This window comes from Asparagus officinalis, chromosome 2 (genome assembly GCF_001876935.1).
Source record: "Asparagus officinalis chromosome 2, Aspof.V1, whole genome shotgun sequence".
Lineage (NCBI taxonomy): Eukaryota > Viridiplantae > Streptophyta > Magnoliopsida > Asparagales > Asparagaceae > Asparagus > Asparagus officinalis.
This window is the reverse complement of record NC_033795.1, coordinates 8,821,821-8,835,896: the sequence shown is the minus strand read 5'-3', so window position 1 is coordinate 8,835,896 and position 14,076 is coordinate 8,821,821. Positions and strand designations below refer to the sequence as shown.

At 36.4% G+C, this 14,076-nt stretch overlaps 1 protein-coding gene across 1 annotated transcript in view; it reads right to left on the bottom strand.

The window, feature by feature from the left end:
- The window catches only part of LOC109830154 (dehydrogenase/reductase SDR family member 7), a 13,751-nt gene extending 2,650 nt beyond the window's left edge, over positions 1–11,101 (bottom strand). Inside the window, exons 1-11 of the mRNA XM_020397322.1 lie at positions 10,898–11,101; positions 10,758–10,813; positions 10,620–10,653; positions 8,201–8,299; positions 7,948–8,096; positions 6,533–6,571; positions 6,357–6,449; positions 6,165–6,263; positions 5,702–5,776; positions 5,516–5,599; positions 5,072–5,137 (exon numbers count right to left, since the gene is read on the bottom strand). Of these exons, the coding sequence (XP_020252911.1) occupies positions 5,072–5,137; positions 5,516–5,599; positions 5,702–5,776; positions 6,165–6,263; positions 6,357–6,449; positions 6,533–6,571; positions 7,948–8,096; positions 8,201–8,299; positions 10,620–10,653; positions 10,758–10,813; positions 10,898–10,973 (870 nt within the window). The 5' untranslated portion in view covers positions 10,974–11,101. The remainder of the gene's footprint in view (positions 1–5,071; positions 5,138–5,515; positions 5,600–5,701; positions 5,777–6,164; positions 6,264–6,356; positions 6,450–6,532; positions 6,572–7,947; positions 8,097–8,200; positions 8,300–10,619; positions 10,654–10,757; positions 10,814–10,897) is intronic.

The window sequence follows — 14,076 nt, the reverse complement described above, 5'->3', positions numbered from 1 at the left end:
AAAAGAGAGGGGGGGGGGGGGGGGGGTGGGGGGTATTTTTTGCTTGGTATTGGGGTTGAGAGACTTAGCTCGGCAAATAGGCAAGCATATTTTATCTTGCTCATTATTATTATGCAAGCATTTCTTATCCTTTTATTTTTCATGATCGCCTTATTTTTCATAATCGGCAAGTGTTCATTTCTTCTATGCTTGGGTTGTTTACTCACCCATTATTTTATTCTCCTGTCTATCCAGAATCTTTATTGGTCGCTCCTCATAAGATAGGTTTGTCCCAATTTGGAGCTATGTGATATCTAGGACGTGGGTCTCATCTCGCACATATCGTCGAGACTGTGATATATGGAATACATCATGTGCTCCTTCTAACGACGGAGGCAAAGCTAGCCGGTATGTCACATCTCCTACTTTCTCCAATATCTCAAAAGGACCGATGAAACACGGACTAAACTTCCCACGGCTGCCAAATCTGATAACTCCTCTGGTTGGGGATATCCTCAAGAAAACATGCTCTCCAACCTGAAACTTTAGAGGTCTCCTCTTAGCATCAGCCCAGCTCTTCTGTCTATCCTGAGCCGACCTAAGGCGCTCCCATATTGCATTTATCTTGTCTACTGTCTGCACTATCATCTCAGGACCTAGCAAACGTCACTCTCCTAAGTCATCCCAACATGTAAGATATCTACATTTTCTTCCATATAATACCTCATAAAGTGCCATCTAGATACTGGCCTGATAACTGTTATTATAAGAAAACTCCACCAAGTGTAAGTGGTCTTCCTAAGGGCCCTTGAAATCTAGCATGTACGCCTACAGCATGTCCTCCAGTATCTGTATAGTCCTCTCCGATTGTCCATCTGTCTAAGGGTGGTACGCCGTGCTGTAACTCAGTCTAGTCCCAAGACACTGCTACAAGCTCCTCCAACAGTATGATAAAAAATCATGTTTCTATCAAAAACAACGCTAACCGGTACTCCATACAAGCGTACTATCTCCCTTATGTACAGCTTCGCTAAACTCTCCGTCGTTTGTCCAACTCAAAATGGTATGAAGCGAGCAAACTTGGTGAGTCGATCTACTACTACCCATACGACGTTGTTTCCCTTCTGGCTCCTCGGCAGAGCTGTGACAAAGTCTATTGTAACATGTTCTCACTTTCATTCGGGAATAAGAAGAGGCTGCAATAACCCGGCTATCCTTTGATGCTCGGCCTTCACTTGCTGACATATTAGGCATTTTGACACAAATAGGGCTATCTCCATCTTCATTTCTGGCCACCAGTAATGTTCCCTCAAGTCCCGGTACATCTTTGTAGCCCCTGGATGAATATAAAGCACTGAACTGTGCGCCTCCTCCAACAATTCTCTTTTGACCTCGCCTTTAGGTACACACAGCCTACCACGGAATCGCAAGGATCCATCCTCATATATTTGTAGATTAGTTCTTTCCCCAGACTCCACTTGTTTCTTAAATTTTTCGTACCGAGCATCCTCGAATTGGGTAGCCTTGATCCGGTCCACCAGAGTTGATTGTAATTGCAAACTCATCAACTATCTCCATGTTCCAGGCAATATAATCTCCATGTTCATCCCCCAGAACTCAACTAGCAATTCCCGCTGTCTAGTGAGTCTCATCATCACAGGTTTCCTGCTCAAATGATCTGGCACTATATTAACTCGTCCTGGGTGATATTGTAAATTAAGATCGTAATCTTCCATAAGCTCTAACCACCTCTGTTGCCTCAGGTTGAGCTCCTTTTGAGTGAAGATATACCTTAAACTTTTATGATTTGTGTACACCTCCACTCTCTGCCCTAAAAGATAGTGTCGTAATAGCTTCAATGCAAAAATTACCGTCGCTAATTCTAGATCATGAATCGGATAGTTCCTCTCGTGTTTTCAGTTGTCTAGATGCATAAACTACTACATTTTCATGTTGAATCAGAACACAACCTAAGCCCAAACCTGAAGCATCTGTGTGTACTACAAATCCTCCTGACTCATTTGGAATTGTCAAAACTGGTGTCGTCAACTTGTTCTTTAACTCCTCAAATGCTACTTGACACTCCTGAGTCCACACAAACTTGAATAGTGACACCGTCTGTGAACAGTAACACCGACGATGAATAGTAGTTTATAAATTAGGGATTTGATCTAAAGTTCTATTCATCAATTTTTATCAAGATCAAGTCTTTTCCTCATTTGTATCTAAAGTTCTATTCATCAATTTAGGGTTTAATCTATCAAAATTAAAATTAACTGGGATGGGATTGGAAAAAGATAAACTTGCATTTATTAAACTCTGAAATTGAAATCCATATCTGTTCCTTCTCTTTAAGTAGCCAAATTTTCATCCCTCTTTTCCTTTCTTTTCTTCCTCTCTCTCACTCACTCTCTCTTTCTCTTTCTCTCTCTTTTATTTCTCCCGTGAGTTTGTGGGGAGAGTGAAATTTAGGGTCCTTTTTATAGAGGACGAGGGAGGGTAGGTGGATGGTGGTAGGTGAAGTTAGGTGAAATAATACTTTCAACAGTACACAATAACACTAGATGTAATACCCATTAAAGTTTCATTTTTCCTAACCTACCTAACCTCTTGCCTAACCCCTTCGACTATCCCTAACTCCCCCTAACTCTCCCAAATTTCACCTAGCAACAAATTGACTAATCACCCACTAACACTTATAAAGCTCTTTTTGCCTCACGGAAGGGAAAAAACAGAAGAGAAGAGAGAGAGAGAGAGAGAGAGGAGTAGGGAATTTTTGCTTGGTATTAGGGTTGAGAGACTTAGCTCGGCAAATAGACAAACATATTTTATCTTGCTCATTATTATTATGCAAGCATTTCTTATCCTTTTATTTTTCATGATCGCCTTATTTTTCATAATCGGCAAGTGTTCATTTCTTCAATGCTTGAGTTGTTTACTCAACCATTATTTTAATCTTACCTTGTTTATGATCCTTTCACTCGAAAATTTTTGTCTGATCCAAAATCTCTATTCATTATCTTACTCCTTGTTCATGCATGATTGATAAATAAATTCCCAAATCTATTTTTACATAAGCATAAATCTATATGTAATTCTACTGTATGACATCCAAAATGGTAAGAGTCGTAAATAACTGATGGCAAGAGCTGTAAATAAAATGATGGCAAGAGCTGTAAATAGGTTGAAGATTTGACGTAAGCGATTTGGTTACTTGGTGAAGGGGTTTCATTAGCGACTTAGTTTAGTCAGTTAAAGTACCGACTTGCTACACCAATAAAAGAGAAAACAACCCTCTAGTGATAGGTATGCTCTCGTACTAAATATGAAAGAATATTAAGTGATGTGAGTTGGTGAAAATAAAGTGTCATGTGAGTGCTCTGAGTGTTTGCTTTCCTTTTTGCTTGCATTCTAATGATGAGGCAACTTTAAGTGTTATTATTTATGGAGGATTTAACAAATGGATACAACTATTTGCTTATCTTTTATGATCTCAAATATTGTAAGTAACGATGCAAAACCAGTGAATCTTCTTGTGGATAATCTAACAATGAGGTGGAATTGACCATAAAGTGGAGGATTTAATCTAATACAAGGATAAGTGAGCAATTAGAATGATAATGCTATCCTTTTTATGTGTCTTCATGTTGGTGGAAACATGTGGGTTTGTTTAGATAAAGTATTAAAATATTGTGTATGATTTCTATACTTTGATGTGATATTTATGACACAAGTACCAACCCAATGACGTTTCCTTTGCATATCAGGAGCTTGATGTCATATATTAGTTCAAGTTTTATAGAACACCACTCTCCTCAATGAACCTATATGTACTGTGTTTGACATGCATGACTTTATAGAAAATGGTTGCTTGATCACCTAGTTGTCATCCAATAGGAGAGACTGTGCATGAAGACGACTTCTGTTAAAAATGTGATTTATAAGTGTGCTCTCATAGCATGGCTATACCCTCGATATTGATATCCAGATATGAGGTTTTTCTTAGCTATTACTATGATAGCATCGACTAGATGATGCACCCATCTTGATTGGACATGTTCTGGGTCATGGTTATTTTTCATAGTTTTATGGAAGTTATTTCACGGTAACTCTGTGGCTAGTGCACAACATTTCATGCATAGTTACTTAAATAAAGATACAAATATGGGGTTTAATAAAGGGCAATTGGACGGAGAATATATAAGGTATATAAACGGGCTCATGCGCTTTCCTGATAATCTTGAGTTATATATACAAGGGTCAATACTTGACTTGAAGCCATATTCCCGAGATATGTTTCGGGAAGACCCATTTATATACATGATACTATTCCCCTCTAATTCAAATAACACTTAAAATAAGAATAATGTGATTGTGTGTCTTCTGGTAGCCTTTGTTTGATATCTACAATTAGCATTTTCCTTTATCAGTTTTAATTGAGATTCTATCTTTTCTTTATACATGTCAACACTTACATTTCATGCACAATTTCCTCATTTTACATGCTTGCTAGGAGTTTCTGACTCTCCTGGGGTTTGCACGCCCCAGACTCGGGACTGTTCTTTCTTCGCAGGACCGAGAGTACTTTGGGGATCAGGCTTAGCGACAATGATCACCTGTTGTCCTATCACTCTCTCAGTTTCAGTTTATTTAGGTAGTCTTTATTTTTAGACTTTTCCTGTAACCACCTGTAGTGTTCCAGACTATGATATATTTTTCTTTTTCCTACTTTGGATAGTTGTGGACATGTAAGAGAACTCTGTCTTTTCAGATATTTCTTTATCTATCTATTTTCTTAGGTACATACTCTATGTAGTAGTTCTTTTGGCAATATATATGTATACAGGATGATCCAGAGACGTGAATGTGACTGTATGGTTACATTGCCGGCCGAATCACGCTCCAAATTATTTAAATTGGAACCAAGGCGTGACAATATACGTGTTACAATCAGGGCGCTTGCCTTTCCGTCTACTGGATTTACCCCCACCAACATCTGTCTTAAAGGTAAAGACAGAACTATGAAACCTAAGAAAATCAATATTAAGAAAATTATGATTCTGTATGTGAATCTTCAATTGGTAAAACATACCTTGTCCATGAGCCAATAACCGATTGTTGGCATGTATTGCACCAAGTACATAACTAGTAGGACGGGCTGCAAGATGTATATTTCAAATTGAGTCAGAACCAATGGTGAAAGGAAAATCAAGATCAAGACATTGAATTGTGAAAGAAGAAAGAAAACGTGAATGTTAATGTGTTGTTGTCTTTATCTTTGTTCTCAACTTCTAAACCTCACCATTTTTCAGCATTGCTATCTAGCAGTATAAATTAAAGTTAACATAGACAACTCCAGTATCAATAAATTATCTGTTTTATACATGACTCGTAACAAATCCCTGCAGGAGTGTCGCTGTACTAGTGGTAAAGCCTCTCACTATCATGCAAGATGTTTGGGTATATGAATCGCCTCAAGTAAGGTCCAGTACAATGATAATTAATAATGTAAAAAGAAGGGGGGAAAGTGTGTAACCTGATATGATATCCAAGCTTCCTTTAACCCATGACTAGCAGCAATAATTGTCAGCTCAGCACATCTTTCTGATGACACACGCTTCTGTGGGAATATATTTAAAAAAATACATTGGTATCATCAAACAAACTCTCCTAATTTAATATTCCTTCTTTAGTAATCTTTGAAAGTGAATATCATGCTAACCTCAGACGATCCAGAATTGGATGTCCCTATTGGCCCAGGGCAAATGACAGTAACTCTTATACCTTTAGTACATAGCTGCAAAATCATAGATAAGCACGAAGAATTACAAGTTAACACAAGCACACCATTTAACTCATACTTGATATGATCATAATAATGGTTTAGCGACAATGATGACAATGATAGTCATCATGGTTATTGTTGTTTGCTATCTGAAAACATACTTGCAGTTCAATTAAGTATGAGAATAACGGCGTCAAGCTCAAGACTAATAACACTTGCATAATATTTTTTATTACCAGCAATTGTGATGAAGTGAACAAGAAGTATAGCTTCAAATATTTGTCTGCTAATTATTGTATTGACATATTTCATTTGATTTTACTAGTATCAAAACGTGACAATGATCAAAATGCGAACAGATGTTAACATCCAGCAAAATCATAGTCCACGACAGTAGTACCTCAGAACGCAAAGTATGGAAATATCCATTTAGAGCATGCTTAGATGCTGAGTACATTGCTTGACCGGGTGAAGGGCATTTTCCTGCAGCACTGCTCATCTGCAAATAAGATGAACTTAGAAATGGAAAGCACATGCTCACAAGGAGTGGGAAAAACTAAAACCCAAATAACAAAGAGGTTGAACAGCTTACCACGATAAAATGGCCTTTTCCTCTTTTAAGCATGTAAGGTGCAAGTAGTCGAGTCAGATTTATTGTCCCCAAGACATTTACATTGAAAGTTGCCTACTTGGACCACATGCATATGAAATTTAATTTCTAGATGGAACTCAAAATGCATAAGAATACAATTGTTGGATCGAAAGTACCCGAAGACCTTCCTCAGTCTCTTCCAAAGCTTTTATCTTCTGTAAATGAATATAAAACCAACTGAAGATAGTGAACACATATTCTTTGTAATATTACATTCCAATCAGTGATGTAAAAATACAGATACTAATAACCTATACTGAACCACAAAGACTACTTTGACAAAAATGAATATCCAATATACGTTATTTAGAACAATGAATACTAATTGATAGTTCTCGACTATATTAATTATTCTAATCTATAAGCAAATACCAATACATATCCTGACAATCAAAAGCATGGGCTAGTGCTTATACATTAATGTCTATCCACTACTACATTATTTAAGTTTAACTTATTCTGACATAAGAAGAGATTCAATTTAATGGTTCACCACAGTTTCCTTTTCAACCATTAATTATTTGACATCTGGCTGGCATACACACACTGGCGGATCTAGCTTAGAGAAGTGTCACGTGACACCACTTTCTCCAAGGGAATAGGGGAGAGTCTACATATATTTGAAATTTGAACCTTAATTCATTTTGTCCATACATTTTTATGCGCACCCAATTCAATATTTTGATTGGGTTTCTGCTCACCCAAAACTTCTTGCCCTCAAACTTCAGTAAACCATAATTGATGGTGTCAAACTAAATCAAAGTTTGATTTCAGTATAATATGTATAGTGCATACACATTATACATGCTTTTTAGCGCTCGATCAGAATGAAAGTTATGGACCCGTCTTGCAAGGAATGATTACCAGTGTTACTAATGATGCTATGGTTGGTAGCTTTACTAATAAAAAGAAGATGATTGGACCAATGATTTGATTATGTTTAACTTAACGAATGAGATGTCCCATAATAGAATGGAATGGAAAAATAGGATTCATGTAGCCGATCCCAAACATTTGGGATAAAGGCTTTGATGTTGTTGTTGATGATGATGTTGTTGTTGTTGATTGGACCAATGATTGTTTGGTGACATATATTGAGAAAGATGCATATCATAGTGGTATAAGTGATGCAATTATGTGTTCTTTTTTCAAAATATGAAAACCTGTCGAGAACAATTGTAATAGTTTTTTAATTATTAGTTACATGGTGACACCACTTTCCAGAAATCCTAGATCCGCCACTATATACGCATCACATCTGATCGGAGGTAGAGTTCTTTTTATCAATTATGGATACTGAGTTCAAAATCTATATTCACATCTGTGTTCACAACATAAAATGCAAACACAGTAATACTATATCGGCTTCATTTCATCCCAATTCTCTTTCCTTGTTGTACAACATACTTGAAGGAATCAACAAGAACCTGAAGCCACACTGTCAGATATCACGATTATCACCTATCAATTTGAATAAGGTTATTGCATGACAAATAATAGATCAATATAAGAAAAGGCATAAACCACTTACAGGACGTTCAAAAGCCGCATTATGTACCATGTAATCTACACCACACCCAGAAAAAAAGGATTCTGCCTTTTGCACTGCTTCTTTAAGAGGCTCTTCACCAGATGCTAAATCCAATGGCAATACCTCAACTCTACTGGATGGATACTTAGCTATGCATATCAGGAAAAGTGTAGTACGTAACTTAGAAAGACCTAGTGGAGATAGTTGTCAAGTGCATGAATGCAAACATTGAATACAAGTATTTGAAACTTACCAACAAGTTCATTCTTAACTCGTTCAAGCTCTGCTACATTACGGGCGGATAGTATCACCTTTGCCCCTAAATTCACAAACTGTTTTGCGAGAATCTCTCCTACAAAAATTCCAGGAGACAGGACTCATGAATTAAATATGGCTTACTAGAAAAGACAGCAGCACAAATCCTATGTCAGACTTACAAACTCCATTTAAAGAGTGAACCGTTGTACATGCCACTTTATTTTACACATTCAGTAAATTATTAATGTCTTTGAAGTTACATCATACCATACATAGATATTGACACAGTTTGACAGTCTCAGAATACCATTTTCTGATGGTGCAATTATGCCATAAAAAAGTTCATTTTCCATATCTACGACAATAAAAGTAAAGCCTGATACCTTACTTAGAATAGAATGTCCACAAAGGAGGGAAACTTCCCCTAATCACAAAGGAACATTTCTAGGTTCTTCCAATAGATTTGCTTAAATTAGAATGTTTCTAGTCTTATACTGAAACATATTCTGCATATTATAACTCACTGTTTAGTAACTAAACATTAAAGTTTTTAATATTTTGTATAGTATTATATGTGAAAAGAGAATCAGCATGGGGTAAGGTATGCAATTAAAAGATGACTAACAAGTGTCTCAATTAGAAGATGTTATAGAACTGGTAATATATTTGGGAAGTGTCCTAAACAGGTCCAAGTGCCTAAAAGTTACTGTCTCCGGTGCAAGACTGAAAAGTATACGCTGTAAGGAATCCAGGCTACATAGCCTTCAGGTAGCTGGTATGAGCAATTAATGAAATAGATAGAAATCTGGTCCCCACCCTCCCACATATCTCTGCTGGGATGAACAAAGATGGGAACTTTTCAAAGTAAAATACAAATAAATTATGTGTCCTCTTAAATTATGAATTTGGTTGATAAAACTAAGGATAGTAACTTCACCAAACTTCGGTATATAATATGAGGTCATCTGCATCTATTTACATGGAAATTACTGTAAGCCTTTGATCATATTGTAGTTAGATTTTTCTGAAGTAGGGATTTTCATAATCTGTACTTGCATAATGTGATATTTAGCACAGTTCCATGTTTACATTGCATAAACCTGTGACGTTCCTCACATATCTACTTTGTCATAGTCTTCTCCAGTTTTACCTACATAGTTCAATTAAAAATTTCCCTTCACAATTCTCATTTCATTCTATTGAAATTGATTTCTAATGTTTAGGAAATAAGCATTGATTTATAACCGACGTTGTGACTTGAAAAACTTGCAGCAAAAACCACAAAGTAAGATAAATTTAACATATTTGCTGATGAACAAGTATCTATACTAACGAAAATCAACAGCTTGCATCTTGCACAAAAATATCAGCAGTTAGAAAAAATGTTAACGAAAACTACGAGTAATATTTTGTGAAGATCTCCATTACTTGAAGAGTTCTTTTTCTAGTCAATAGAGTTGAAACTTAATCTTGATATCTCAAGAATTCCCATCCATTCATATCTGAGGAAGTAAAACAAGATTAAGATATGAAAGAGAGGAGATAGGAGAAATATGAGGTGTATAAAATAGTAAATGAAGAGGGGGAGATAAGATGAACTCAGAAGTTCCAAATTTGAAAAGAAGAAATCACCGAAAACCATAATATCAATCTGAATCAGTCATCAGTCGAGTCGATCATCGTAGGTTGCATGATAACAAATTAGAAAGTCACACATACTGCTAGTTTGATGTAATCTTTACAATAACATCATCGATCCTAAACATTAAAGGTATTGCAGAAAGACATTGCAGAGGGTTATGAATAAAGGCTTCACCACCTTTTACTAAAGAAAGTTTTGACACGAGGGACAGAATCACCAGTAGGTGCATCATTCCCATAACTTTATTTCAAGGATCTCTACGTATGAAATTACTGAATAAATTGTTCAAAGGAGTTCAGTTTTAGTTATGGTATTTCAACCTGACTTCACAAGTCAACTAGGTTCTTGCGGGGCAAGGGGAGAAGGAAACTTGATGTGCTTCATTATAATAACTTTGAGTATATTATAACCTTGCTTATTGCTATGTCCTCATCCACATCCAATAATCTATGAACACAAATTTGCACATATTAGATAGAAGGCCAACTAATCAATTTGACCTATTCCATTCTCAATAAGTAGGTTAGTAAGTAAGTATTAATTGTATATTGTTGCAAGCATTTCAGAACTTTTACAGTTATTTGTTCTTTTACTAAATAAAATAAATATATAAACTCAGGATTCGAACCTTACTAAATTTCTTTCCTCTTTGTTCTAAGTTCACAATTTCAAGCCATTTCGAAGATATACTTGGTGACTGCTATTTAGGTCACTCGTTCATTTAAAAAAAACAAAAAAATTTAAGGAATTAAAGAAGAAAAGGATCCCATACCAATTCCACGGCTTGCACCAGTAATCCACACAGCCTAACAATCAAAATGTATTCAGATACGTTAAGCCCCCATAAATCTATCAAACTACAAAAAAAATCGAACATTTAAACAAAAACAAAATATACACAGATTATCACCTTGCCATCAATTTCGTCACGCTTCGCGTGGCCCTTAGAAATCAGAGTAAAATCCCCTAAATGTCGGGGGAAAAAATTACACGCTGATAAGCCAAAATTGTCGAAATTAGAAGGGAGGAAATCAAGGGTTTCGAAATTACCATCGGTTGTGGCGAATTTGAAGAGGAAAGCTACGATGGCAGCGAGGAACAGGAGAATTACGAGTAGAGTCAACATCTTTCGAGATCTGTAATTACTAAAAAACAAAAAAAAAACGATTTTTAAGAAGTAAAAGAGCTAAGAACCGTTAGCAATTAGTATACGTCGCTGTTGACATGTCCTCTTTGGACTTTTAATCGATGAGTTCGATTATTTTGTTGGACAAATTTTCATAAATAAATCGATGAGTTCGATTATTTTGTTGGACAAATTTTCAAAACCATCCACTTTTGAAATTTATTTATAAAAAACGACCCATTTCAACATTAATTTCAAAAACCAACCCAGTTGGTTGAAACTGAGTTGGTTTTTGAAAAAAAAATTCAAACTTCATGGGAGTTGTGTTATGAGAAAAAACTTCACGGGAGTTCAACTCCCGTGAAGTTAGTTCAACTCCCGTGAAGTTTGAAATTTTTTTTTTCAAAAACAGACTCAGTTTCATCCAACTAGATCTGTTTTTGAAATTAAGGTTGAAAGTAATCTTTTTTTGGGAATAAATTTCAAAACCGGATAGTTTTGAAAATTTGTCCTTATTTTGTTGGACAAATTTTCATAACAGTCTTCTTTAGCCTTTTAATTTTAAAAAAGACCAATTTTCAACTTATTTTTCAGAACCGACCTGGTTTCAGCCTCAGCGCTGAAACCAGGTCAGTTTCTGAAAATAAATTTTCGAAACTTTACGGGAGTTGAACTCCCATGAAGTTTAGTAAGCTTTATTAAACTTCACGGGTCTGGAAAATAAGTTAAAAATGGGTCTTTTGTGATTATTATTGTAAACGGGATTGTTTTGAAAATTTGTCCTTATTTTGTTTCTTTCGAGTAATCAAAAATTTTAAAGTGAAAAATCCAGCGATCAATTTTGGAGATTTTTGCATAACCTTTACATCTTTCAAATTAGTAAAATACCCTCCACATCTTTGATATTTTAAATTGGTCTCCGATTTTGTCATGTTGGTTTTTTTTCTATCCCTCTGCCTAACAATTTTAATTTTTCAAAATGTGAAATGTAGCAAACATATTGACAATTATTAAAAATTTTGGCATTGCCCTTTTTAGAAGTAAGCATTGTTAAGTCGAACGGATAAAAAGACTTAATATGCGAGTCCCGGGGTAATTTCACAAATATCAAGATTTATAGAGAAATATTATAAATATAAAATATTTGAGAAGTATACATAAAAAATCTCTAAATTTTAAAGGGTTATTTTAAAAGTATAAAGCCCTCCATAGTAACTCCATATTAGTCCCTCAAATCTTAGGGTTAGTTTCGCAAGCCTCTTGAACTTTGAGGAGAACTTACTTATATCCTCTTAAACTTTTTTTCTAATATCACAAAACCCTCTTTAACCTTTTTTTATTATATAAATCGCACAAAACTCTCTTTAAACTGAGGGGTGTCTTACAAAATCTCTAAACTTCATACTTTCTTTCACTGGACCTTATACCTATAATTTACAAATAACAAAAAAGTCAATGAGAGAGGATTTTTTTTTCAAAATTGAGGCGTTTGTTTTTTATAGACAAAACGCCCCTTCCTCTCAATTGATAGTTTTTTTCCAAAAAAAATAATGTAAATTATAGATAGAGTGGTCCGATGAGAAATGCTGATGTTAAGAAGTATTTTGAGAAACTTCCAAGTTTAGCTAAAGGTATGAGATAAATAAATTCTAGGGGTAACCTACAACACCCTACACCTAAAATTCAGAAATTTGTGAAATTAACCCTTATTTAAATCTATGCAGCTAAAAGTTCTGCCAATACAAATCAGGTTAAAATTACTTAACCTCTTTTTTATCTAGTTGCCTAAAATTCTTTAAGCCCCCCTGAGAAATAAGTGAGAAATATATATATGTAATACCCCTAAAAGTAACTAAGTATTAATCTTCACAGAACAGTCGACACGTGTCTTATATTATACCTAATACAACTAATTCAAAATCAAGATAATCTTGGCATCTGCATGGCCGACTTAATAGATTGACATCTCACGTAATCGAGACAAAATGCAGTACTACTTGACCAACCCTTCAATTGGTTCTTCATGCAACCCGGGTCAGCCCACTGTTTGATCGACATCTCGCCTAACGAGACAAAGGCGGTACTATTCGGCCAACCCTTCAATTGGTTCCTCGTGCAACCCGGCTCGACCCACTGTTTGGCTAACATCTCGCGTGACCGAGTCAAAATGCGGTAATTGTCGTCCAACCCCGACCAATTACCCTCGCGAATAACCCCACTCGGCCCTGTTGATGCTCGAGACAAACAGCCAATTAATCCAGAAGAGGATTGTTGCGGGATGATGAAGGATGATGGAGGGCCCGCTCCTTTCTTTGACTTTATGTCTGGTTACGTCTAGTTATTGAATGAGGGTCTGATGTCCGCGCTGCACAAAAAAAAATAACTCGTGAGAGGACGGGGACCGGTCCCCCCGTGGTTCCTCCGACGATTAAGTTAGTTGATAAACATGAGCTTGAGTAGAGTATAAAACTATGTGTTCTTATGCTATGTGCATTAGAGATTATCATCTCCTAGATTGGATCGAGGGGAAGATTTAGATTGCTCCTAGAGTTGTTTGTTGGGTTAGATTAAGTTACCTCCCCTCCCCTTTTCTGATGGTGAACAACTTTCATATATAGCGTGGGTGTCCGTTGTAGATTGGTCATTTCGGCCATACGGAATGGCGGTGACAAAGCGTGAGCTGGAAGATGAGTCATCCCTCTCTTTACAAGTGTCGACCGGTGACAGGAAGATAAGTCATCTTAGCATGGGAGATCGCGTCTCTGTGATATCCGAGAAGTAACTTGCGAGCATGACAGAGGGCACGTGGGCATACTGAATCGTCCCTCGTTTTACAAGTGTCGACTGACGACTGGAGAGGAAGTCATTTCATTACGGGAGAATGTATCTTCGTATTTTTTGGGAAGTGATTGAGCTGACAAGTCATGGAGAATTGTCAGGCCAATATCTGGATAAGACTTGTTCGAGGTGGACTGAGATGTCGACATTTACTCCGGGGGAGAGGTTTGAGGCCAGGGCCGAGTCCTCAACTTAATCGTCAGCAGGGAACGTCCCTTAAGTTGTCTATGAGGAATGCCCAGTGAGTGGTCAACTGCCTTAAATA